Raw genomic sequence first — 26042 nt, 5'->3', positions numbered from 1 at the left:
CGTCTATTTCTTGCCAGATACGTTCAGTCCTGGTCAAACAATCTTCACCCGACGAGATCTTTTCTCTAGTTGATAATTTAATGTGATCTTCTTCTTTGTCCTTGGTATCCATGTAAAACAATTTTCTATTGTCAATAACAACAGGAGAAGTAGGAACAGTAGCAGCAGTACGACGAGTAGTGGCAGTTGTAGCAGAAGGAGTAGGAGCAGTAATGGTAGCAGCAGTAGATGATCTTAAATCTACTTCAAAATTTTCGCAGTCTAATGAATCCACTCTTGACGAGACCCTGGCCATATTTGTGATTTCGTTGCCTCTATTGATTTTGAACGGTTCCAAATGACTCCTGGTTATCGTGGAATCCAATTTATATTTGTTGTATTTACCATCGGTAGGAATTTCGTCACATCGACCTTCATCTTCCAATATGTCGTCTATTTCTTGCCAGATACGTTCAGTCCTGGTCAAACAATCTTCACCTGACGAGATCTTTTCTCTAGTTGATAATTTAATGTGATCTTCTTCTTTGTCCTTGGTATCCATGTAAAACAATTTTCTATTGTCAATAACAAGAGGAGAAGTAGGAATAGTAACAAAAGTATTAAAATATGGGTTAAAAAAAGTTGGGGATTTGAGATCATTTGATGAATCTTGGCTTGTTTTCTTTTTCATTTCCTTGGAGATGATATCATAGTCTCTTTCTTCGGAAACAATTATGTCATTTCTAACAGAATGTGACTCGGTTTGAGGATGTTGGGAATGGTTGTTGGAATCAGTAGGATCAACTTCGGAATAAGTTGATGGTTCTACGGAATAAATCGAACTTTGTGGTTCTGAGGTTTGTTTTTGGTGGATCTCTTGGCTTATTCTCCTCGCACCAGCTTGATGTTTGTGGAATAAACCACGAACATATTGTTTTCTTATTGGTTTCTCGAGATAATAAAACTCTTGAATGTTCAATAATTTAGGTCTTGAATTGTGTGACTTGTGAAATCTGGGAATTTTGTTTGAGATTCTTGAAAACATATTGGTTTGAGTTGCTTGTTTGTGTATAAATGAAGAAGAAAGGAGTGAGTACAAATAAAATTGGATTTCTGTTGTTATTTCGCAATTTATACTTCCAAAAGTTGCAACTCAATTTTTTTTGCCGCCTAAGAATATTTTATCAATCAGATTTTACTTACACACGAAACGTAGATCTGGAACCGCAAACTGTAACTTATTTGTTCTACGCAACTTCTAAAATCCATTAAGGGGTTGGAATCTTGATTGTATAGTTACCAGTTGTAGTCTCTAAAACATCACAAACCAATAATCTTGATACCCTTTAATCTAGGTCGGATCCAATTCCAATAAGGATGTGTTTCCCAGCATTCAGTATATTTTACCAATGCATTAACATATCTGAGTCAGATACCAACTTAGAAGGTATAAGCCAATCCCTTCGTCGTCTATATGCTTTTTCTGATTTTTTAAAACTCTTGGTCAGTTTGTTTTACCAATTACATGTAAAAAAAAAACGCCTAACTGAGTCAAATTCCAATCAATATTTCACTTCAACAGTAACAGTCTACACTAGCCCACATCAACTTCTTATGTTTAATTGAATTGGTGGTCTCACCCGTCATCGTTTTCTGATGAAGTTGTAAACTTGGAATTTGGATACCAGCTAAACTTACATTGATTTAATCTCCATATATTCAATCTGAATCTTTCTGGTGGGTGGGGGATTAAGAGAGTGACTGACAATTCTGATCAAATCTTGCACTTAGTAATTATTTATCAACGCTAGTATTAGAGCTCACTTGGTAATGGCAGATAGACTCTTCACATGACTTTCGCAATTGGATACGGTTCAGAGATTTGGTACTTTTAAGTAAATGCATTTATTTGATAATTACACAGCTATGAAAAGATGCTTTGCCAAACTAGTAGCACGGATGGATACACCTTATTACACCCCCCCAGGCAATCATAACTATCTCACTGGTAGTACTATTTTTGGATATAAATGCTAAATCATGACATTTCTAATTATGCAGTTGCCTCTCAAATCGAATGTAGTTTCGAACCATGTATAGCTACTCTAATTCTTTTTACCCCTTCACTAGTGGTGGTCAACCACTCAGCAATTGAACATAATACCCCTTTCTTACACATTATCATCATGATATACAAATCTAGTTCTTTTGGGATTCAAAGGTGCATGTCTAATATATGACTCATTATCAGGAGGTCGTTCCAATTTATCATTAGTATTTAACATGCTCTGAATGCTCAACAAGATCAGTTCAATCGAACATGCCGGGGTCCAATCCTCTCCTAATAAATTAAGACAAATATGCCCATTGCTATAAATATGAGGATGGATCGGAATGGTTGATTTTTCAATAATCTCAATTGAGGAAGTATCATCATCTTGAGTTAGATCAATTGGTGGTTCGTAGATTATGAATTTGACTTGGGGGCAATCTACTGGATAATCTTCTGTTATTTGAATACTTAGATAATATAAATCAGTTTCAGGATATAAATTATGATTACTGATTTTAATTTGAAATATGAAATCAGTTAAATTTTCATCATTACTTATAAGTGTTATACCGGGCAATGTGGTTGCATTTAATGCTTTGTATTCCTTAAGTAATCGTCTATAGAATGGATGTGGCGGCATAGTTTATATAACTCTCTCAGTTTGATGGGTTGTTAACAACAGAAAGATCTTTCTTCGTATTGAAAAGTTGAGAAGGGTTGAGTGACTAAACAATGGGGTTGCCAAAAAAGAAAAAGATTGTTAATTAATAAGGAATAAATAAATAAATTCTATCTAATAACTTTTTCTAGATATAAAAGTATGTACAATTTTTTTTCTATAAAGGTAATGCTTTAGTCGTTCTACTAGCCGTTGTTGACGGTTTCGTAACTTTTGATCTTGCCTGTGTCGATCTTCCTTGTGATCGTCTTACAGTTTGACTACTTCTTCTTCTTGTTTTCTTTGAAAATTTTCTCAGCCCATTATTATAACTTGATTTTGCACCCACCTGACTTCGTTTATTTCTGGTTGAGCTTTCTTGTGTACCATGCAGCACCACTTTCTTTAACTCTTCAATAATCCTTTGGTCCTCTTGAGATGGGTGGAAGTGTCTCGAAACGACACCAGTAGAGACTAGTCGGGATGAAGCAGTAGTCGCGATAGTTCTTGAAGTTGCTGATGATGAAGTCAGCTTTTGAGTTGAATGACTTCCAGTAGAAGTATCCTTCTTCTTTCTTTCTCGTGATAAGTTAGTTAAGCTCTTCTTAAAATAACTAAAATACTCCAATTGATCTTTCTTAATCTCTAATAACTTTGCAAAATCCTTTTTATTAGTAGGTAACTTAATCAGCATATCTTTAAGAGTTCGATCAGAAACTACCTGATGAGCAGGAATATCAATTTCAGTAGAAGCATTCATTCGAATATGACTTAATTCGTCATAACAATGTTCAATATGAGGTAATTCATCCTTATCTATATCACCACCAAAATTATTATTTGGTAAATCAATTATCGACAATTGTCTAGCACTTACAAATGAATCACGATATCTAAAGTTAGATAAATCACCACCACCATTAGAAGCTCCCAGAGCAGGAACGGCCCGATTCAAAGCTCTTGAATTCGTTTCTTTAGAATTTGGTCTCGACGAGACAGTACTAAATTGAATCTTAATTTGTTTATGACCTCGTAATACTGAATCAGCATTCTTTCCAACTTTGACATAATTGGTGGCAAAACCTGCTTTCATAATTTGATATTCAACTAAACAATCTTCAGTTAATAAATTGAAAAATATCCGTTCAACATCGGTTTTTTCCAAACTTCTACCTTTACCATGATATGGATTATTATTATGACCCATTTTGGAAATTTTATTATGATTTAAACCCTTGAAAACATCTTGACAATGAAGGACAGTTACTCTATCTTCTTGAATTGATCGAACTAAATTGATAATGTTCTTGGCATGATCAGTACAATCCTTTTCAACTGTGCTAACGCTGGTATAATTTTGACAATTATCACATTTCTTATGACAATCTTTTGGATCGAATGATTCATTAAAGTATTGTAAAACTTGTTTTCTTCTACAATCAGTAATATTCTCACAATATTGCACCACTTGTCGTAATTTAGCCAAATGATTCTCCTTCGCTTCTTCAGTTATATCTTGATCCCTTTGGATCAAACCTTGCATAGATCTAGCATCACGATAGCCATAAAACATAATACATTCCGATTCGAGTCCATCTCTCCCAGCACGACCAGTTTCTTGATAATATCCCTCCAAACTTCTTGGTAATGTCAAATGAATCACAAATCTCACATCCGGTTTGTCAATACCCATACCAAATACAATCGTAGCACAAATGACGTGAATTTTCCCCTTTTGCCAAAGATTTTGAACTTCACTTCGATCATTAGCTTCCATACCTGCATGATAAAATGAGGTTTTCAACCCAAACAGATTCAACCTAGAACTGGTTTGTTCACATGCTTGCTTTGAATGACAATAAATGATTCCTGTTTGATTATTATATCGACTGGTGATATAATTTCTGATCCATTCTAAATAAGGTCCTTCTTTCTTCTTGATTTGATAATATAGATTAGTTCTATTAAAACTTTGTTTCAAAAATACCGGATCTTTCATTTTTAAATGATGCATAATATCCATCGTGACCTTTTCATTTGCAGTAGCAGTTAATGCCATAACTGGAACCTTGGGGTATTTCTCCTTGAAAAATCCCATACCTTGATAATCGGGACGGAAATCGTGACCCCAAGAACTTAAACAATGAGCTTCATCAATAACCACTCGAGCTAATTGACCATTTTCATACAATCTGGTTATAATTCGTTGAACCATGGTTGAATTATTAGCTTTTTCGGGAGATAAGTAAACGATATTTAATAATCCTTCTCTAAACAAATTCATAATATGTTTATTATCATCAGCACTAGCTTTGGAACTTATCATACCTGCTTTAATGTCTAAATCCAATAAATGACCAACTTGATCTTGCATTAATGAAATCAAAGGTGAAATAACCACGGTGGTACCCTTTGTTTTCCCACTCTGGATTAATGAAGGTAATTGATAACAAAGCGATTTACCACCACCTGTAGGCATTAACACAAATACATCCTTATTCATTAATGTTGCCACTATAGCTTCTAATTGATTCGAACGGAATGATTTTAATTTAAATACCGAATTAAGCACCAGATACACATCTTGAATAAAGGGTTCTGAACCAGGGGGAATATTTTCCTTATTCACGAGAGTTCCATTTTGAGTTGGGATTGGTTGGCCTCCATTTATGATATTCATTAATTCATCATCATCGTCATCAAAATCACTATCGGGGATGCTTAGAGGTACGTTCGTTTTGTTGGAGTTTTCCGCCAAGATATTATTTATTGAATTGGGAATTGCTAATATCATCGAATCATCATCATCAGAAAAATCCAGCTCATCATCATCATCAAGAATTTCAACAACATCCAATTCACGCTCTTGATTATACTGCGTTGAATAATTGATGATTTCTTTCGGTTCTTCTTCATCGTCTTCTACTTCACCTGGCAATTTAACTCGTTCAGCATCAGCATCATCATCATCGATTGTAAATGGTCGACTTTGTACAGTACCATAGTGAATTCCAAACGTTTCTGCAGTTTCAGGTGACATCCTTAGCTCTTCTAATTCATCCACCCCAAAATCCTCAGTATCAACAATCTCATCATCTTCAATAGGTTCATCATCATCATCTTTGTCAGTCTGAGTATCAGATTCAACCGAATCAGAAAATGATCCATCATCACCATATTCCTCATCAATTATAAAACTACCAATATCATCAATTTCATCTCGGTCTTGAGTAGGTGTTAACAATCCTTCCATTGTCTGATCTCCAAAATCATCCTCAACATCAGAAATTTGCGTGCTTTCAACTAGATTTCTGGCCGCTGCTAATCGACTAGGTTCAGCAGCCATGGCGGTGGTTCTGCGAGGAGGAAGGGTGAATGCTGGAACTGACGGAACTGCAAAAACATCCGCGTCTCTTGTTAATGTAGCTGCAACTGAAGATTCTGTAAGGTCCTCAGTTGTCTCACTGACAACTGGCGTAGATTGAATAATTGGACGAACATGTAGTGAAGCTGGAGGAGGTACTGGAGGCTGGATGGACTTGGTCGGCAAACTGTCAAATACTTCCAAAATTGGTGAAGATGATTGTATGAATCCATTCCCTAGATCGGTTTCTTCAGAGAGTGTATTTTTGTCATTTTTGGATGTCACTTCTTCTTCACTTTTGCATTTCGTAACAAAATCCAATGAAATATTGTTAGATGTGATTGATTCCTGGATGTTGGATCTTGATTTTATATCTTTTAACTTTTCTTCGATATATTTCAATTTTGGTTCAAATTCATATTTATAGAATGATTGTTTTGCATCTAAAGAAATCAGAGTAGACTCACTAGTTTTGAATCTTTGTTCCAATAGCGCAATTTTCTGATCTTGAAAAGCAATTAATTGTAAAAGAAGATCAGTTTGATCATCCGCCTTAGGCTTCTTTCTTGTTAAGGATTCAGACTCATCATTAGGACTTGGTCTCTTACCAGCTGTAGAAATAGTCTTCCTGGAGGTTGATTGAAATACTGCGGAATTTGAACTGCCATTCATTGTCGACTGTCCAGTTGGACTAGGATTCTCTCGTGCTACAGACAGTATTGTTGTAGTGGTAGTTGTAGAAATAATTCGACTGGGTCTAGTAGGACTGGTTAAATCAACAAAATGCACATCTTCATTATTATTGATAAAATCTTGGTCAGATCCTTCCGAAGTAGGCTTGACTGTAGAAACTGGTAACCGTGATTGAATTTTACGCTTCGCTTGTTGAGACTGTCGTATTCCTTTCAATGGATCAGGTTCCAAATCTCCTGTATCCGCGCATACACCCCGAAGATCATTTCCTGTTGTTATACTACCATTTCTTAAGATTGCTGATCCAATACCATTGTTGGTGTTTATATTATTATTCGTCTTTCTATGGGGGATGTTTGAAGTCGTTGTCGATATGTTATTATTATTTCCTGTTGCAAACCTGGATGATGGTAGCGATTCATTTATACCACTTGGTATTGACGTTCTAATAACGGATGTCGAATTAGCCATACTCATAGATCTTACATTTATCAGCAGAGGGGTAGCGGTGGGTATCGATGTCTCTGTCAAGCTTCGCGTAGCAGTTGGAGGTCTGGCATCTCTGGTGATGGTTGTGATTGGATTGGATGTGTTGATTTTAGGATATTTTGTTAGCAATAATCGTAGTGTATCTGGAGACGGTATATGTGGTTTTTCTGTATTCACCCATGTCAACTGAACTTCTAGATTATTTGAGTTGATCATATTCAGTTTGATGATTTAAAGAAAACCAATCTGAATGTGCTGCCATTTCTTAGTTGAATCTTCTTCATTATTACGCGTCCCTACAAAATGTAAATAAAAAAAAAAGAGACCAAAAAAAAAGCACTCACGTGATATATATCATGTGACCAAGCTTTAATCATTTTTTTGCAGGTTTTGGTTTATCTGGGGGATCTAAACTGCAAATTCATGCATTTTTGACATTTTATGCAAAATCATATAGGATCAAAAAATATTTCATTAAAATCACTCTAAAACCATGGCTTGTAAATGTAAGACTCTCTAAGGGGGAGGGATATGGTACCTTGCATTAGTCCAAATATGGAATTGGAAATACGATGTAACTACTTTCACTTGCTGTTGCCAATTTTAGAGTGTTGGTGAGGTAGAACTATGGCCAAGACAAGCATTTAACCCGGCAGAAATTCTTCAAGAAGAAAACAATACTTCTCTCCATTAGAAGCTGCTCAAATGAAAAGTTTACTGCGCTAGCTAATGGGTGTATTCTCCGCTAAACCATCCGTACAAAAGTTGCTACTGAAAACAATAGAAGAAACCATTTTTTGCCCGGGGTTTGAATAAGCACTAAAATTATTGTATTGTCCAGTCTTGAACTATTAATACATCCCTGATAAGAAGGCAATAGATAGAATTCTTATGGCCGTTCTGGGATCTTTTTGCCTTCCACTAATCCCAAGGCTACCATGAAAATGTCAAAACCTGTTGGTCTTGAATCGTCATAGTCGCCAAGAAACCCAGACCCAAAAGCTTTCGTCGAGATGAACATGAAAACATATTCAAAGCCTTTCGATGGGCTAACATTATTTTCCTCAAGTTTAATTTTAGGTCACATTAACACGTACTCGAGCCATTTTTTGTCATCACTTCAAAGGATACTTAGAGCAATATGAGCTCTGAGTTGGTACCCTGATTTTGGATCAAAGTTTTAGATTAAAATTTAACTTTTCTTCATTAAAGGAATTTAAGTTTAACTCGAAAATTTCAAGCTGAAAATGGTAGCAGCTTTTTTTTGGGGGTTCTCATTGTATTAGTTATCTTTGTCTCTCCCTTTTCTTAGATGTGTAAGTTTAAATTTATTTCTCCACACTCGGAAAATGAAATTTCCCCCCCAAAAAAAAAATTAATAATAGAAATCGACTTTGATTTGTTAGTTTCTTTACATTAGTTGCTGCAGCCTGTGATGATGTCAGTGGTGACATTGGGTGATATTTCTTTTGTTTGAAGTTTTTGCGAACGATGAAGTGGCGAAGGTAATGTATGGTGGAGGGGTGGGGTGGAGACATGTAAACGGTCAGAATTCTCCACAAGGAAAGTTTATGGGAAATTTTGTTGCGCCTTGATATTGGATTTGTACTTACGTCGCAATTTTTCCAAAAAAAATTTTTAAAAGCGAACGAAAAAAAATAATTTTATAGTTGTTCCGGAGTCGGACAATTCTTATTTTTCCATAATATAAAATTAAATTGGAAAAAAAAAAAAAATTAAAATTGATGCCATATGAATCAAAAATTAATTTCTAATCAAATGACAATTGTAAAAATATCAAAAAAACCGTTCATTGTATTACGGACCCAACCAAGTTTCTTATCAGCGAGAGACTCCGCGTGAGAAATATGTTACACAGAAACAATCATAATTAACTGAGAGGGGATCTGTTGTGTTAAGACTTGACTTGTAAGTTCATTAATCACTCGGAATTCGGATTTCTTTGATTTTGATTACTGAAATCCATATATAGAACCATCCTACCGTTTTAACTTGAGATGCCTAAAATTTGTAAATCAAGCGAGAATAAACACGGGCCGCAACATCCAAAAAAAAAAATCACCTTATGTTTTCAATTGTTTTGATTTTTTTTTTAGGAATCGTACAATTTTTCTATTCAGCTACGACATGAACGACGAAAACGCCTATTTCTTGGTCTAGATAAATGATGCAATTGTATTTGTAATCTATTTCGTGGAGAAGTTATTATTAATTCCCACTTCTCCGTAATATTTGATATGCAAAATTATTATTCCAGCAATGCCTCATTTTCGTATTCTGATTTCTGTTTTATGGAATGATTACCCTAAATATCTTTTGAAACCAAAAATAAAATTAAATAAAAAAAAAAGTAAAACAAAAAATGCAAAATTTCCCCCCTCCTCCTTCTAAAATAAAATTTTATTTTTTATTACATATTGACTAGGTGGTGTCGCTGTCAATCTCCTCTTCTGCTGACTCAACCTTCGTTTGTTTTTTTCGGACATTAATCTTCTTTAAGAATGTGAAAAATCATTGTTTGGTGCGACTTTTACGACGCCGACATTTACTTACAAACAAGGTTATAGCAAGTAAAAAGCTTGATCTCACATTAAATAACACTACTTGACTCTGACTAGCATAAACCTTTCATATTTTTAGATTAACGTTTTGTACCTCAGAATAACTAGCGAGATCCCGCTGCAACCTCAGACTATTTTTTCAGCGTGGGTGGTACGTGGGAAGGTGTGGTAAGGTTCCATTGCCAGGAAGGGCTGGGAATTGCGAAATCCAAGAGGGGAACTCCAATCTTACATCAAAATATTATTGAACCAAAAAAGAAATTACATTTCTATTGTTTTAGGCAAAAAAAAAAATCAAAAAAAAAAAAGTTAGACTCGTCACTCCATGGATCTATTGGTAACTATGTTCCAATACCACTCAATAAGTATAACCGATGAGCAAAATAATTAGACTAAAACTACGTTTCATGACGTACACCTTAGCCCAATGACACGCCCAATTGCAACCATGTTGACCATTTCGTTTTAAGTTTTCTTGTTTTTTTTTTCACTAACCTTTGTAAAAATTAATTTCTATTTTTCTTTGCTCATCATAATTATTTTTTTAATTATTTTATTTTTTCTTGAATTATTTTTTAATTTCTTTCTTTCTTTCTTTCTTAATATAACAAATTTTTTAAAAAATAATTAGAATTCAATTTTCTAAATTTATTTATTTAATATATAAATCTGAAACTTATTCCTTTTCATAACAAAAAAAAAAAACAAAATTCGATTTATCAAAAAAAGGATTTTATAACTCATCGTTAAATTTTCCAATCTGTTTTTTTTTTGGTTTTAGTTTAAAGTAATATAAAAAGTATCCAATCTTTCCTCAAAAAAGTTAAAGATATAATAGACCTAACAGTATTCACCTGAACATACCAATCCAGCTTCACAACTAATAACCACTACATTTTAAAAAGAGTTCAAGTGAATTTTATTTAAGAGTTTTTTTTTGCCGTTTGTTTATTTTTTACATTTTTTTATTTAATATCACAGGAAAAAATGTCAACCTTATTAAATAATGCGAATGTCGGATCATCCAATAATTCGCCATCATTAGCTACTTTTGATGCCATGTTAGCTAAGCAACAGCAACAGCAGCTTCATACAACACAGGCGAACAAGCAGTCGTCAATGTCATCAAGTTTGACTGCTTCCTCAACTTCATCTTCAAGTTCAGATCTTGTTGATTTGCAGGGAGATTTATTGGCTGACTTATGGCAAACATCTACTAATGACTCAGTCTTGTCAAACACTGTATATACTAAACAACCACAACCATTACAGCCAGCCCAATCATTGTTTGGTCAACAGCCGCAACAACAATCACAACCAAATTTATTCAATCCAAACCCCGTCTACACAACTCAAAAACCAAATTGGACTTCATCCAATGTCTCCATATCTCCGCCGGTAATGAACCCCCTCAGCCAACATTATCAAAAGCAATCTAATAGCTTATCACAAGGCTTTAGTGCTCCATTGACCTCCACATCTCCATCATTATCAATGGATACTTTTAACATGTATGACACGTTGGTAGTGCCTAGATTATATGATGACGAGGCATCTTTCAGCTTTGCCGGTCAACAACAGCAACAACAAAAGCCACAACACCCGGCTGTTCAATTTACGATTCCAAATGATAATGACGAGTTATTCAACTTTGAACATCAACATCAATTACAACAACAACACCACCTTCATCAACATCAATTTATTCCTACTGGAATAAATTCCCCTCCAATCGCGCCAAGTCCTCAACAACAGCAGCCACAGCCACATTTCCATAAACAACAACAACAGGAATTTGTCAACCAAAAGATTCAAGCTAACACAGCAAATATCAACACCCAATTATACAAGACCGAGTTATGTGCCTCATTTATGAAGATGGGAGTATGTCCGTATGGAAATAAATGTCAATTCGCTCATGGTGAAAATGAATTAAAGAAGGTTGATAGACCACCTAAGTGGAGATCTAAACCTTGTGCAAATTGGACTAAATATGGTAGTTGTCGTTATGGAAATAGATGTTGTTTCAAACATGGTGATTAATTTTAGAGATCGAGAGACTTTTATTAAGTACTATTTATTAATTTTGTTATTATTATTATTGTTATTGGTATTTGCTATTTTTTAATTTTTGGCTTATTTCAAAAAAACACATGGGAGAGAGAATGAGAGAGAGAGAGGTAATGGAAAAAGGACACTTGGTTATTTTATTTTGTAATCCTCAAACCGGTTGTTTGTTATTATTATTATTAGTATTGTGTGTGCTTTTCAACGTTTAACTTATTATTTTTATGATTATTATTATTACTATTGCGAAGAATGTTTTTATGAGGTTTTTGATGATTACGCTTTTATTTATTTGTGAAGAAGAAGGTATATAGGTATTGGGAATACCAAAATGTATAGTATATATAACTTGCATGTATAGTTCCTCCTCCCCACCACCCTTTTAATATATTATTTATTCTGTTTTAAAAGTTTATTATTGTAGAATGAATGGGTTTATGAACAGTAAGTCCATACGGAGGTTAATTCCGCGCTATTTCCCCGGGAAGGCTCATGCCGCGGAGCTCACATGTAAGATTCACTAAGAATTAGGTAGGCATGGAGAAAATAAGGTGATATTTATTTATAGATATTCCTCCGGGATATGCACAAAGAATGACTAAAAAGCTTGTCAACGAATCAACAGTCAGAGCCATTTCAAATGCCGCACAATATTCCATGTTGAACCGTTTTTGAATGGCGAATGCAAGCGAGCATATTCACCTGCATAAACTATAAAAGTACGTTCGCGCATAGCACTTGGCGCATGAAGGTCATGTGTCAAAGAGAAACCGTAATGACTTTCTTCGAGATGAACTAGTACAATAATTGGACTAGTGTTGCTCATCTAGCGAAGGAGGAAGACTGAAGTGAGAAGCTAGCTTCCAGAACTAACAAAAGAAATGATACAAACGAAACGACAAATACGAGCATGCAAAACTTCATAGCGAACTCTAGACCCGGGGCCATAGGTCTGCAAAAGGATCCTAAAAGTCACTTACATAGGTACGCTCGTCTCTAACATGCTCGTTTCTCTAATCCAGAAACCCCTTCAGTTCCTGTCCTACACAAAGATGAACTGCGGCATACCCAACGCATCAAGCCCTATAACTCATTGATCGTATCTACTGGGGAAAGTTCAGGCAAACGATATACCACTACAGTTTCTGACTGTAATACAATCACTCATCAACCATGGCAGTCATCATAAAAAGTTAGACAAACTATTAACCTAGAAGAGAGAAGCAGCTTAGAAAAAGCTACAAATGATCAATCTATTATTACAGCCTCAGATTGAAAACTATAGACATCACTTAGTTGTGTGTGGTGATGAACGGTTCGTGATGTTGTCCACAGCGCCCACAGCTAAAACGTGTGAGTCAATCGAAAAGAAAGAACTACAAGTAGTCCCTACAATCCAATTATCACTGCAACGGAACATAACCTATCCTCATCGACTGTTATAGTTGATAAGGAAAGAAAGAAACCAAAAAAATGGCCATGAAAATTTTTTTCTGATTTGATTCAGTCGTTTTATACAGTGAAAAATCGAAGTCCGGGTAATGTGTTTTTTCTTTCTGTCAGGAGAAAAAAATTTTCACTACTAGACAGCATTTCTCTATGATTCATCAAAAGGGCAGCGATCTCTCTATTGAGTAAGTCTAACAAAGTATAAACAAATAGTAAGGATATTCTACAAAAAAATGACTAGTGGAAGTGTAGTAGCTACTAGCTGGGAAGAAGTAGAACCAATCTATGAGAAAGGGATTCAAACCTCGTTAACTTCAAGAAGAATTGAGACTTTACGTTCAATTCAATCAGTTTTGCAGCACATCCCAGAATTGGAATTGAACAAGATTTCATTATTATTATTAAAGACATACAACTATTATCAAGACAATAATTCAAGACATGAATTGTTAACTACGTTAATGAAGTTGATGCAATTAAATGAAAAGTATTTATTTGGTTTTGTTAAATTTATTCATAAAGAAGTCAGTGGTACAACTTTGGCAATAACTGATTATTTGACATTATTACAATGGATTAATAAATTCCACGTTTATTTAGCACAAGATCCTGAGTTGGTCAAAGGAGGTGATTTGTTGATTGATACCCATGCCATTATTTTAAATAAATGTATTGAATATGAAGGTTTAAAGAAGGAACAACATCGAAGGAGAATTCATGACTCAGCTATTAATACAACAAAGGCATCAATTGTCCAAGCCTTGGTTCATACGAAAGACAAGGAAGCTTATATCCAATTAATTTGTAATGTCACAAAATCTAAAGCTATTACTTCAAGTGAGGTCTTATCTATTTTAGCAGCATTAAACTTGGCAATTAATGAATTGATACCTTCCAAGCCTTCTTTACTTGACACGTATGTTACTTCCAACGGTGACAGCATTCTTGACTTTTATGTCAATCAAGTTTTATTAAGTAAAGTACCACCATCTCGTGCATCTTTGACTTTATTTGGAACTTGTATAGAAGGATTAGTGAGTTTGGAAAATTTCACTAAAGTTTTATTACCTAACATTGAAAAGGCAATTTTAAGATCTTCTGAAAATTCATTTGGTGTCATTTTACCAATCTTATTCAAGATATTTCCAAAAATTGATATCTCAGAATCATTTGTCAAATCAAAATTATTGTCATCAATTATTTCTGGTCTTAAATCTCCTAAGGAACAAGTGAGGAATGGTGCTCTTGAAACTTTTGAATCAATATTATCTAATGATTTTATTGGCTGTACTTCATTACCTGTATTGGAAACAATTGTGAATGAAATAATCAAGGCATATAAAGCAACCTCGAATGCTGATTCTAAATCATTATTGGCGAAATCATTAGTGGTTTTACCAAAGGAAGCTTCTTCTAGCATAGTCAAAGCATTATTACCTTTTGTTCTGAAGGATCAGAATGAAATTTCACTCGCAGCCCTTGTGAAATCGTTTATCCATCATGGATTAAATGCATTTGAGGAAGTAAAGGATCAATTTATAAAAGAATTAAGTGCTGGACTTTGTCATGCTAAACCACAACTTCGTCGTATTTGGTTTATTGAATTTGGTGAACAAATCTTCAAGAATGATCAATTTGCAGATGGTTTATTAAAAGAGTTATACCCAGTATTATTAAAGACTTTAGAACCAGCTCAACAATCTCCACTCCCGTCATTGGCGAATAAAACTATAGTTGGTGCATTTGTAACCATAGCAATCTCAAAATTAGCCAAGGACGTTGACACCAACAAGATTTTCGTGAATTCATTGTCTTCATCTTTATTAACGAATCCTAAGATTTATACTAAATTGAATGAAACTGCTGAATTGCAATGGTATTTGAAAGCTCTTTACGAGTCTGGAAGATTTATCAAACAAACTGAGCAATCTGTCCAGTCAGATTATGCATTAGCTTGGGTATATCTTTTAACTTCACAACATGTTGCTTATGATATTAGATTATCTGCTCTTGAATTATGCAAACAAGCATTAGAATCATTGGACGAATTAAGTGGGTTAATAATTGATGCAAGTTATGAAGTATTGAAAGTCAGCAGCAACCATAAGGAGGAAATATTCAACTATTTTTTTAAGAATTTTGGTACTCTTTTCTCAGTATTGACTCAGTTGGATAATCATGACAAAGTTGAAGCAAATGTTAGAAAATTGATCATTGTTGCTAATCATCCTGAAGTTGGTGTAAACAATGGTTGGATCGGGTTGGCTCAAAGAAGTACCGGAAGTATTGATTTAGGAAAATTAATCGAAGCTGAACATGAAGCAATCGTGAATGAATGTTTTACTATTGCAAGTGAGAACAAGTCAGCAATCAGCCATATCTACCAAGCAGCACTTAAGTCTATTGGAAATATTGCATTTATTCAACCAACTTTAGTTTCTAGCTTGCTTTCTACGTTGATAATCAATAATTTGGAGATTGAACAATTTGCTGAGATTGATGAAGATTCAGTTAGAATTTTCCATGGAAAAGAAGGAGAAATGACTATTGATATTCTTGATCAATCCAGTAAGAAACAACAAGTTGTTGATAAGAACTCCAAGGATTATGAAATCAGGAAATGGGAGGAAAGTATTAAGAAAGAATTAGCAGCAAAGAAGACAGCAGCCAGGAAATTAACTAAAGAGGAGATGATATTAGTGAATGAACAAATTGCCAAGGAAACTAAAATCAGAAAGGAAATCAGAGTCATTGTGGATAAGGCAAACTTTACAATAAAATTTATTGGTCAATTAGCTAGCGAAGCTTCATTAGTAGATAATGGTGCATATAATTGGTTCCCAGTCAGTGTTACAAAGTTGTTGGGATTTTGCAATCTTGAATTTGTATTTCAATTATTCGGAGATGCACCTATTAGAACATTTTTGAAATTGGCAGATTTAATTTCTTCAAGATTAGGATTATTGAAACCATTTGTGGGTGTTGCCACTCTTAGAACATATAATGTCAAAGGATTACCAGATAACTTAACAGAGGAACCATTATTATCTTTAACGGGAAGAATTTTATATAGAATCAAGATCTTAGCTGACCAAAAGCAATTGGATTCATTATCATTATCATACATCTTACCATTATTAACAAAGGTTTTGTACAATGGTAAGTTAGTCGCAATTAAGAACTCATCAAAGGCTGCGGTCACATCTGAATTCGTGGAAGAAGATCCGGAAGAAGAACAATTATTGTTGGCCATCGAAATCATATCTGCACATGCTGATTCATTTGAAGATACAGGTATTCCAAGATCTGCTATTTTAGAGGTTTTAATTTCTTTGATGAAGTTGCCATCTAAAGCAAAATTGTCAAAAGAATGTTTCTTATCTTTATGTCAATCCATTTCTGTTAACATTTCCGAATCTGATTTACAGTTACTTTTGACAAACATCATCACACCAGAAGTTTTTGTTAGGTCAACCATTTTAGAAGGCATTGATTCAGAATTTGATTTACATGGCGAAATTGAATATTCTAATGAATTATATGTTGCAACTCATGATAATGATGCAAATTGTCAAGAATTAGCCAAGACTATTTGGGAAGATAATAATTTACAGATTGTTCCAGATGCTCCTAAGAGATTGCTTGATTTATTTGGAAACGTTGATTCTGGTTTGAGAATGTCTATTGCCAACGCGTATGCTGACGCTATTAGCCAATTAAAACAAGAGAATGAGACTATACTTGACTCCTCTTTGACCGATTTAATTGAATTATATCACGAAAAGAAGAACCCACCACCACCTAAGCTTGACAAATTTGGTTTAATTATTAAAGCTACTGTTGATCAAAGAGACCGTTGGGAAGAAAGATCAACTATTGCTTTAGCATTGAAATTGTTGGCCCCATTATTTTCAAAATCAAACATTGAAACATTATTTAAGTTTTTAGTAAATGAGCAAGCATTGGGAGATAAAGAAGATTTGGTACGTCAAGAATTACAAGAAGCCGGTGTTGAAGTTATAAAGATTCATGGTGCGGAAAATGTTGAAGTTTTGATCCCTATATTTGAAGACAATTTAGCTGCAAAGGACCAACGATCAAAAGTTCAGGATACAATCAAAGAATCAGTTATTATTTTGTATGGTTCGTTGGCTCGTCATTTGGATAATTCAGATGAAAGATTGAAACTCATTGTGGATAGATTAATCAAGACCTTAGATACACCATCTGAAAATGTTCAATTTGCAGTGTCTGAATGTATTGCTCCATTAGTTCCAGGATTTGAATCTAGACTCCAAGAATTTTTTGATTTGCTTTTTGAGAAATTATTCACAGGTAAAAGTTTGGCTTCAAGAAGAGGGGCTGCTTATGGTATTGCAGGTTTAGTTAAAGGTAGTGGTATTAAGTCATTGTCTTCGTTCGATATCATTAGAAATTTGGAAGAAGCATCTGAAGACAAAAAGAACCCTGCAAGAAGAGAAGGTGTATCATTTGCATTTGAATGTCTTTCACAAAGTTTAGGTAAATTCTTTGAACCTTATGTCATTGAGATATTGCCAATCATTTTGAAATCCCTTGGTGATTCAGTCCCAGAAGTTAGACAAGCTACAGATGACGCAGCAAAGGAAATAATGAAGAATACAACTTCTTTCGGAGTTAAGAAATTAATTCCGTTGGCTGTTTCCAATTTAGATGAAATTGCTTGGAGATCAAAGAAAGGTTCAGTTGAATTATTAGGAGCTATGGCATATTTGGATCCAACTCAATTGTCAGCTTCATTATCTACTATTGTTCCAGAAATTGTTGGTGTCCTTAATGATACTCATAAAGAAGTTAGAAAAGCTGCAGAACAATCCTTAAAGAGATTTGGTGAAGTTATCCGTAATCCAGAAATTCAAGCTATTGTTCCTGATTTAATCAATGCTATCGGGGATCCAACCAAATATACTGATGCAGCATTAGATAAATTGATCAAGACACAATTCGTTCATTATATTGATGGTCCATCATTGGCTCTTATTATTCATGTTATTCATAGAGGTATGAAGGATAGATCAGCAGCAACCAAAAAGAAGGCTTGTCAAATTGTTGGTAATATGGCAATTTTAGTCGATGGAAAAGATTTGAGACCATATTTGAGTGAATTAGTTGGCGATTTAGAAGTTGCAATGGTTGATCCAGTTCCAGCAACAAGATCAACTGCTGCAAGAGCATTAGGTTCATTGGTTGAAAAGTTAGGAGAAGAACAGTTCCCAACATTGATTCCAAGTCTCTTACAAACATTACAAGATGAGACTAAAGCTGGTGATAGATTGGGTTCTGCTCAAGCATTATCAGAAGTTATTTGTGGTCTTGGTATCAATAAATTAGAAGAATTATTGCCAACTATTTTATCATCAGCCAGTTCCACACGTAACCATATTCGTGCGGGTTTCATGCCACTTTTGTTGTTCTTACCAGTTTGTTTCGGTGCTCAATTTGCTCCGTACTTGAATAAGATTATTCCACCAATTCTTAACGGTTTAGCTGACCACGATGAAGATATTAGAGATACTGCACTTAGAGCAGGTAGATTGATTGTGAAGAATTATGCTAAGAAGGCTGTTGATTTATTATTACCAGAATTAGAACTTGGATTGGCTGATAGTAACTATAGGATCCGTCTTTCATCAGTTGAACTTACTGGTGACTTATTATTCCAAATTACAGGTATCTCAGGAAAGAATGAACTTACTGAAGATCAAGTTGAAACATCAGGTGAAGTCAATAAGACTCTTGTTGAAGTTTTGGGTCAAGAACGTCGTGACCGTATTTTGGCATCATTATTTGTTTGTCGTTCTGATGTGGCTGGTATTGTTAGAAGTGCAGCAGTGGATATTTGGAAAGCATTGGTTGCAAACACTCCTAGAACTGTTAAGGAAATTATACCTGCATTGACAACTATTATTGTTCGTAGATTGGCATCAAGTGATGAAGTTCAAAGAACAATTGCTGCTCAAACTTTGGGAGAAATGGTTCGTCGTGTTGGTGCAAATGCATTAGCTCAATTATTACCTACTTTGGAAGAATCCTTTGATACAAGTGATGACGATGCTAAACAAGGTATTTGTATTGCTTTAACTGAATTAATCAGATCCACTCAAAGTGAAGGTTTGTCCAAATTCCAAGATACATTTATTGACATTATTAAGAAAGCACTTATTGATAATGATTCAGAAGTTAGAGAATCTGCTGCCCAAGCATTTGAAGCCTTACAAAGTGAACTTGGTAAAGTTGTTATCGATCAAATCTTACCTGACCTTCTTAACAGATTGGAAGGTGACGATTCTCATAATGCATTATTGGCTCTTAAGGATATCATGGCCACAAAAGCCGATGTGATTTTCCCAATTTTGATTCCAACATTATTAGCCCCACCAATCGACGCATTCAAAGCAGGTGCACTTTCTTCATTAGCATCTGTTGCTGGTTCTGCCTTATATAAGAGATTATCTTTAATTATCAATACTTTAGTTAACGCAGTCATTGAATCTAAATCCGACACTGAAGGAGTTCAACAACAAATTGCCGACGCATTTAACAAGATTTTACTTGCAATTGACAGTGATGAAGGTGTCCATCCATTGATGCAACAAATAATGTCCTTGGTTAAACATGAAGATTCACAAAAGAGAGCGGTCATCTTCCAAAGATTAGGAAATTTCTTTACAAATACCACATTGGATTATTCTATGTACTTAGAAGATATGGTTAGTCAATTTATTCTTTCATTAGGTGATCCATCTGCAGAAGTTGTTGAAGGTGCATTTGAAGCTCTTTCTGCATTAGTCAAAAGACAACCTAAAGAATCTCTTGAGAAGTTGGTTAAACCTGCTCGTCAAGCTTTAGATCTTACTGGTGTTAGAGGTGAAGATTTAGCTGCATTCAAATTACCAAGAGGTCCAAACTGTATCTTGCCAATCTTTTTACATGGTTTAATGTATGGTACTTCTGATCAAAAGGAATCATCTGCTTTAGCAATTGCTGATATTATTGGTAAGACCCCAGCTATTAACTTGAAACCATTTGCAACTACTATGACAGGTCCATTAATTCGTGTTATTGGTGAAAAAGTATCAAGTGATATTAAGGCAGCAATTTTGGTTGCTTTGAATAGTTTGTTATTGAAGATTCCACAATTCTTGAGACCATTTATTCCACAATTACAAAGAACTTTTGTTAGATCTTTATCAGATGCAAGTAATGAGAAGTTGAGAGCTAGGGCAGTTGTCGCATTGGGAACATTGATTAAATTCCAACCAAGAGTAGATTCATTAGTTACGGAGTTAGTAAGTGGTGCTAAGAATTCCAATGATCAAGGTGTCAAGGCATCGATGTTGAAAGGTATGTTAGAAGTTGTTAATAAAGCTGGTCAAAATTTGAGTGAGGCATCCAAAACATCTATCATGTCATTAGTGGAAGATGAAATTACAGTTGTTGATGATAAAGCAGCAGTTTCATACGCTAGATTGTTAGGTTCATTAGCAGGAGTTCTTTCAAATGATGAAGCTAGAAATATCTTAAAGTCCAAGATTTTGGAAAAGGAAAATAACTCAAATGATAAGTTTTGTATATTATCAATTAATTCATTCTTGAAATATTCCCCAGGTCATATTTTCAACACAGGATTGATAGCTGAAATCACTGATTTTATTATTTCATGTTCCGAATCAACAATTGATTATATTAGTGATAATGCAACCGTGGCTATTGGTAAATTACTCTTATTAATTGGAGAAAACAAATCGCCATTTTCTGAATCAACATCAACATCCAACAACTTTGAAATCGATGAAGAAGATCTTGACAAGTTAATTAAACAACTTTGTCTTATTACTATCCAACCAAAGTCAGGTTCTCCAGATACAAGAAGATTATCATTAGTGGTATTGAGAACAGTTGCAAGATTGAAATTCGATCAAGTCGTCAAGAACAATCTTGACATTATTGTTCCAAGCATTTTTAGCTCAATTCGTGATGCAATTATTCCTATTAAATTGGCAGCTGAAAAGGCATATCTTGCCGTGTTCCAATTAGTGGAAGATAAGGATATGAAATTATTCCAAGAATGGTTCGAAGGAAAAGAGTCAATTGTTGCAATAACTGGTCAAAGCATTGTTCCAAGATCGATTGGTGATTATACAAAGAGAGTTGCAATTAGATTGGCAGGAGTTGAACGTGAAAGAATTGAAGCGGGTGGTGATGCCGAAACAATGTTTAGTGATAGATTTGAAGATGAGACTGAAGTATGGGCAGTTGGTGGAACTGAAGTGAGTGGCTCCAATTAGATAACGATTAGTCTTTAGTTAGTTTATAAAATTGTACAATATAAAATACAAGTGTTTTTTAGAATTATAATTGTAAATGAATTTATTCTCTTAGTTTTATATGACCCATTATTTCTCTAACCCAAAATATTAATTATTTATAGAAAATTTAATTTAAATAATATTACATACGTACATATAGATTTCTCTCTCATTGCTCCATATCATCCGAGTTTCTAGTAACGTCGGATTCATTTCCCATTATATGATTTTGATTGTGTTTACTGAAAAACGTCGGCATAGTTGCTGCACGAGTCAAATCAGGCATTGATAAATTTGAAGGTAGATCTAATTTCAAACTTCTCAACGGTGGTAGATTGTTCGGTAATTGTGATTGTGATTGTTTTTGTGTGTTAAGGGGGAAGTTTTCATTGGAAGGTGATAATTTCGGAGTTTGTAAATTAGAACTGGTGATTGGTGGGGTAGAAGACCGGTTTGGATTAAAATGTTGATGATCCAAACTAACTGTGCGGAATGCTGGGGTCATCATTAATGAAGCCAAATTTGTGCTACTATTATTTGCTGAAATCAGGGGAGTTGTGTTTGATGAAAGTCCGAGCACTGGTGAATTTGGTAATGTGAATGGTTTTGTATTCGGACTATTTGGTCTTGATTTCTTTAATTTTTGCTTCACATAATCTAAATCCGAATCTTCCAATATGTGTGCTTTGCCATGTGATGGTTCAGGGTGATGGATTGGTGTCATTCTTTGGAGTGATGATAGCGTATTCCAATGCTGTTTATGAGGAGATGCTGCCAATGTCGTATAACTTTGAGATTTATTATTCAAATGATGAGCCGCCATACTTGACAAATATTGTAGACTATTTGTTTGTTGTTTAATTTCATAGGAAGAATTGGCAATTTGGAATGTTGCCTTTTCATTACTAAAGTTATAATGTGATTTTTTGTTATTTGGTTGTTGACCAAAATATTCAGTTAATGAAGGTAATGAACGTGATGGATTTACTGAATTTGACTCAGTTGGTTTACCATCTTTCTGCATCATCCTCAATTCTTCTGAAGCAGCACTAGCTAAAATATCAATACTCATTGTACTTGGCATCTTAGTTAATCCCCCGGGCCTACTTAATGACAGTATAGTTTGAGCTGCTGCAGTAGCAGCATCAATACTCGCAGTTGTTAGTACTGGCGATGCTGTCGATATTGGGGACGTCATATCAACATCAGATGTGGACACTATTTCCTGTTTAACCTTATCATTATCTTGTTGAACCTCAATCTTTTTTGATTCAAGTTTGATTGTTCTCTTTGCCAGTTTGCGCTTTGTAGCAGTAGTGGCAGTAGTAGCTGCAGCTGTCGATGGAGGTGGCGTCGTCCCTGCAGAAGTAATAACAGGATCATCATTTTCTGATATATTATTAGGATTGTTTGTGTAGTTGATATTATGTTTATTCAAGTTTTTATTTCTCCGGGAATTGGGGTTTGTATGTATCCTCAAATGTCTTGTCAATTCATCAGACCTACTAAAACGTTTAAAACATCCTGGGAATGTACATGCATGCGGTTTCTCACCAGTATGGGTTCTTATATGTCTAGTTTGATGTTCCAATCGATGGAATGCCTTGTCACAAAGGGGACACTTATACGGTCTTGATGTTGGATCCTTTTTGGCTTTGGCAGCTGCGGCGGCAGCAGCAGCAGCAGTAGCAGCAGCAGAACTGCCACTGGAATCAGAAGATGAAATTGTCGATGTTGCTGAACTAGTTGCACTTGGTGATGCTGAAGTAGCCGTAGTAGTTCCTATCATTGATGTTGTATGAGTATTTTTCTCTTCAGCTTTAATAGACATTTGGTCTAATCAACTATTATTGGTGGGGGAGTCGTATGGAGAAAAGAAGAAAACCAAAGAAGAAAAAAAAATGTCTGAGTTTCAGTCTTCCGTTGTTATTGATCAAAATTAAATAAAAAAAAAATGCGGGTTCAAACTTAAAATGGGAAAAAAGGATGGTGGCCAGGTCTTGGGTTGTCTTGTCTATTTCTTTCTACCGTTTCCTTAAACAATGTCAGAAAGTTCAGTTGGTTCAAGTAAACAACTCTCTTCTTCTTCTTCTTCTTCTAATTGTTAACAATCCTTAACAAACTGCAAAAGAAACAACAAGGGGGGTTGGGGGTGTCTTGCAATGTGTGAATTAAACGGTGTGCTTGGGGGAGTTGAAAAAAAGGGAAGAGTCAGTCGGAAAAAGAAAAGAAACAGTAAAAAAAAAATGTGGATTTCGTTTCGATGTGGGTCAAAAAAAAAATTTTTTTTTATTTATTTAGATTGTTCAAAAAAGTTTTTATGGAGAAATACACACAACCAAACAAACTTTTTGAGAGGAAAAAAAAACTAACCAAACCACACATACTCTCTCTCCTACTACTCCTACGATGAGATTAAATTTGAATAGAAGAAAATGTCGTATACACTTGAGTTTGCCTCTAAAATAATTTATTGATTCAAATTAAAAAAAATTTATGGCATTGTTTTCGTGTCTCTATCTTTTTTGAAATGTGACATGTACACATACAATACCCATTAAAACCGTTATTAGACATATTGGCTTTGTTTAATTTATACATCGCTTGTACAAATGGAAGGACCTGTCTTTCTACATTAATTTTGCCATCTTTGTGATATTTTCGTTTTCATTCAATTTGATTGTAAATGAAATTTCTGTACGACTTTTTTTCCTCCTATGCTCAACGAAAAGTGGGGGTGAATTTCCCCACCTAAAAGTTCTCAAAGAAAAAAAAAATTAAATTTTCTTCAGGGCTTGAAAGATGATAGTATTTTTTGGCGTGTCTGGCACAAATATACCAAAGGAAGGTGAAAGTAAACAATTGCAACCAAATTAAAAAATATAAATTATCCGGAATGATACTACGTACTCCATTTGGTCCATTTGAGATTATAACTTGGAGCAGAAAGAATGGGAGTAACTTTGAAATAATGGTTGAACCGAACATGATTTTGGAAAGATTATTCGTCACCATACAGTGAAAATGATTTGTAGAAGTTGGAAATTGCTAATAATTGACAAGTCGCCAAACGATTTTTGAAAGTGAAATTCACGCGTAATGTCACGAAATGCCAACTTTCTTTGCCAGTATTTAGTTTTTTGAACCAACAGAAACAAACAGTATTAGGAAGTCGATGCAGAGTGAAGGGTATAAACAAAGACTGGAGAGGTAGTTTGCGTCAAAAACTGTCGGATGACTTTCTTTTTATATTTGGCACGAGCAGATAAACAGCAGCATCTTCGTCCTGTTCTTCCTCGCCGATTAGATCTTATTCCTAGCGACTCTCATTATATAAGAATATCAGATCATTAATATCTGTACCGGTCATAGTTAGATACGCACGTATTCTAAACTGTGGTCAGATCGAAACCGTTTGTAGTTCGGAGGATAGAGTATTCTAGAACAGTTACTCTGCCGCATTCAGTAATATCTCCAGAGGTCTGCCATAAATCTATCATTATTCCATTTTAAACACTATGCTATAAAGGTGAAAATCGGTCCTCACCGCAATGACATCTGTCTGTCGCGCAACGATACGCATAGAATACTACTCCAAAGCCAACAAGACAGCTGAAAGAGAGAGAATCTCAATGACTGGATTTTCGCCTTCGCTAATCTTGAAGTTCAAATTTACTTCTTCAAATATATTTGTCCAGGAAATCACAACTATTCGCAAAAATAATGAACATCAAAAATAACAACCGCCAAAGCTAAGAAAATATTTTTTTTTTGAATTTTTCGCAACCAAAAATATTTGGGTCATCAAAATTCTTGGGATTTAATATTTTCTAGAAACTCACTACCCGAGAGATGAGCCGAAAGGCAGCATTTCACATCTCCGGATATTTGTCATTTCCTGTTTTGATGGAAGTTAAGCTCCATTATCTCTTAGATGACTCATACGAACGCTGTTCCCATAGAATACCCTGACTCAAATGCCTCTTTCATCGAGGAGAATCTTTTATTGCTTCTTGACTTAATTCATATGATATTTTCAAAGACTGGTTTTTGTCGTGGATGACAGCATGCCTTAACAGACACCAGCGTTCTTAGGAAGCATGCGGTGTACAGGAGGATGGGAAAAGTTTACACAGCAAAGGGCTTTGGAACTAAATGATTGGGAATGAGATTTATTTCATATTGAATTTGGACATGAGATTATCTCAAACAACTAGTTGTATGTAGATCCATTTATATTTCTCAAGGTATGTACCTCCATTCGTTTCGAGTAGCGTATGCTCTTGTTCAGAAGTTGGTACACATTGTGCTTGTCTAGACCTATCGAATTGTCGGAAAACCTACATAGATTCGCTCTTCT

At 34.8% G+C, this 26042-nt stretch overlaps 6 protein-coding genes across 6 annotated transcripts in view; 2 read left to right on the top strand and 4 right to left on the bottom strand. All coding sequences in view use genetic code 12, as the record gives it.

Moving 5' to 3' along the window:
- Positions 1–1024, bottom strand: part of J8A68_001634 (uncharacterized protein) — a gene marked incomplete at both ends in the record, with an annotated part of 1517 nt that extends 493 nt beyond the window's left edge. The window contains one exon of the mRNA XM_049405307.1: positions 22–1024. Coding sequence (XP_049265049.1) covers positions 22–1024 — 1003 coding nt within the window. The remainder of the gene's footprint in view (positions 1–21) is intronic.
- Positions 1025–2150: 1126 nt separating this feature from the next.
- UBC15 (Ubc15p) lies at positions 2151–2672 on the bottom strand (the record flags this gene model as incomplete). Its single annotated transcript, XM_049405306.1, has 1 exon — positions 2151–2672. The coding sequence occupies one exon, from the start codon at positions 2670–2672 to the stop codon at positions 2151–2153; it is 522 nt and encodes a 173-aa protein (XP_049265048.1).
- Positions 2673–2868: 196 nt separating this feature from the next.
- SGS1 (ATP-dependent DNA helicase) lies at positions 2869–7452 on the bottom strand (the record flags this gene model as incomplete). The annotated part of the gene is made up of 1 exon (XM_049405305.1): positions 2869–7452. One exon carries the CDS (start codon positions 7450–7452, stop codon positions 2869–2871), a length of 4584 nt encoding a protein of 1527 aa, XP_049265047.1.
- A 3353-nt stretch (positions 7453–10805) lies between these two features.
- ZSF1 (Zsf1p) lies at positions 10806–11861 on the top strand (the record flags this gene model as incomplete). Its single annotated transcript, XM_049405304.1, has 1 exon — positions 10806–11861. The coding sequence occupies one exon, from the start codon at positions 10806–10808 to the stop codon at positions 11859–11861; it is 1056 nt and encodes a 351-aa protein (XP_049265046.1).
- A 1706-nt stretch (positions 11862–13567) lies between these two features.
- On the top strand, positions 13568–21661 carry GCN1 (Gcn1p; the record flags this gene model as incomplete). Its single annotated transcript, XM_049405303.1, has 1 exon — positions 13568–21661. The coding sequence occupies one exon, from the start codon at positions 13568–13570 to the stop codon at positions 21659–21661; it is 8094 nt and encodes a 2697-aa protein (XP_049265045.1).
- Positions 21662–21851: 190 nt separating this feature from the next.
- Positions 21852–23513, bottom strand: J8A68_001629 (uncharacterized protein; the record flags this gene model as incomplete). The annotated part of the gene is made up of 1 exon (XM_049405302.1): positions 21852–23513. One exon carries the CDS (start codon positions 23511–23513, stop codon positions 21852–21854), a length of 1662 nt encoding a protein of 553 aa, XP_049265044.1.
- Between the last annotated feature and the right edge of the window lie 2529 nt (positions 23514–26042).

Source organism: Hemisphaericaspora subhashii (assembly GCF_019202705.1).
Source record: "Hemisphaericaspora subhashii strain CBS 10753 chromosome Unknown scaffold69, whole genome shotgun sequence".
NCBI lineage: Eukaryota > Fungi > Ascomycota > Pichiomycetes > Serinales > Debaryomycetaceae > Hemisphaericaspora > Hemisphaericaspora subhashii.
Note: the sequence above shows the minus strand (reverse complement) of the source record. Positions and strands in the feature narration are given on the sequence as shown.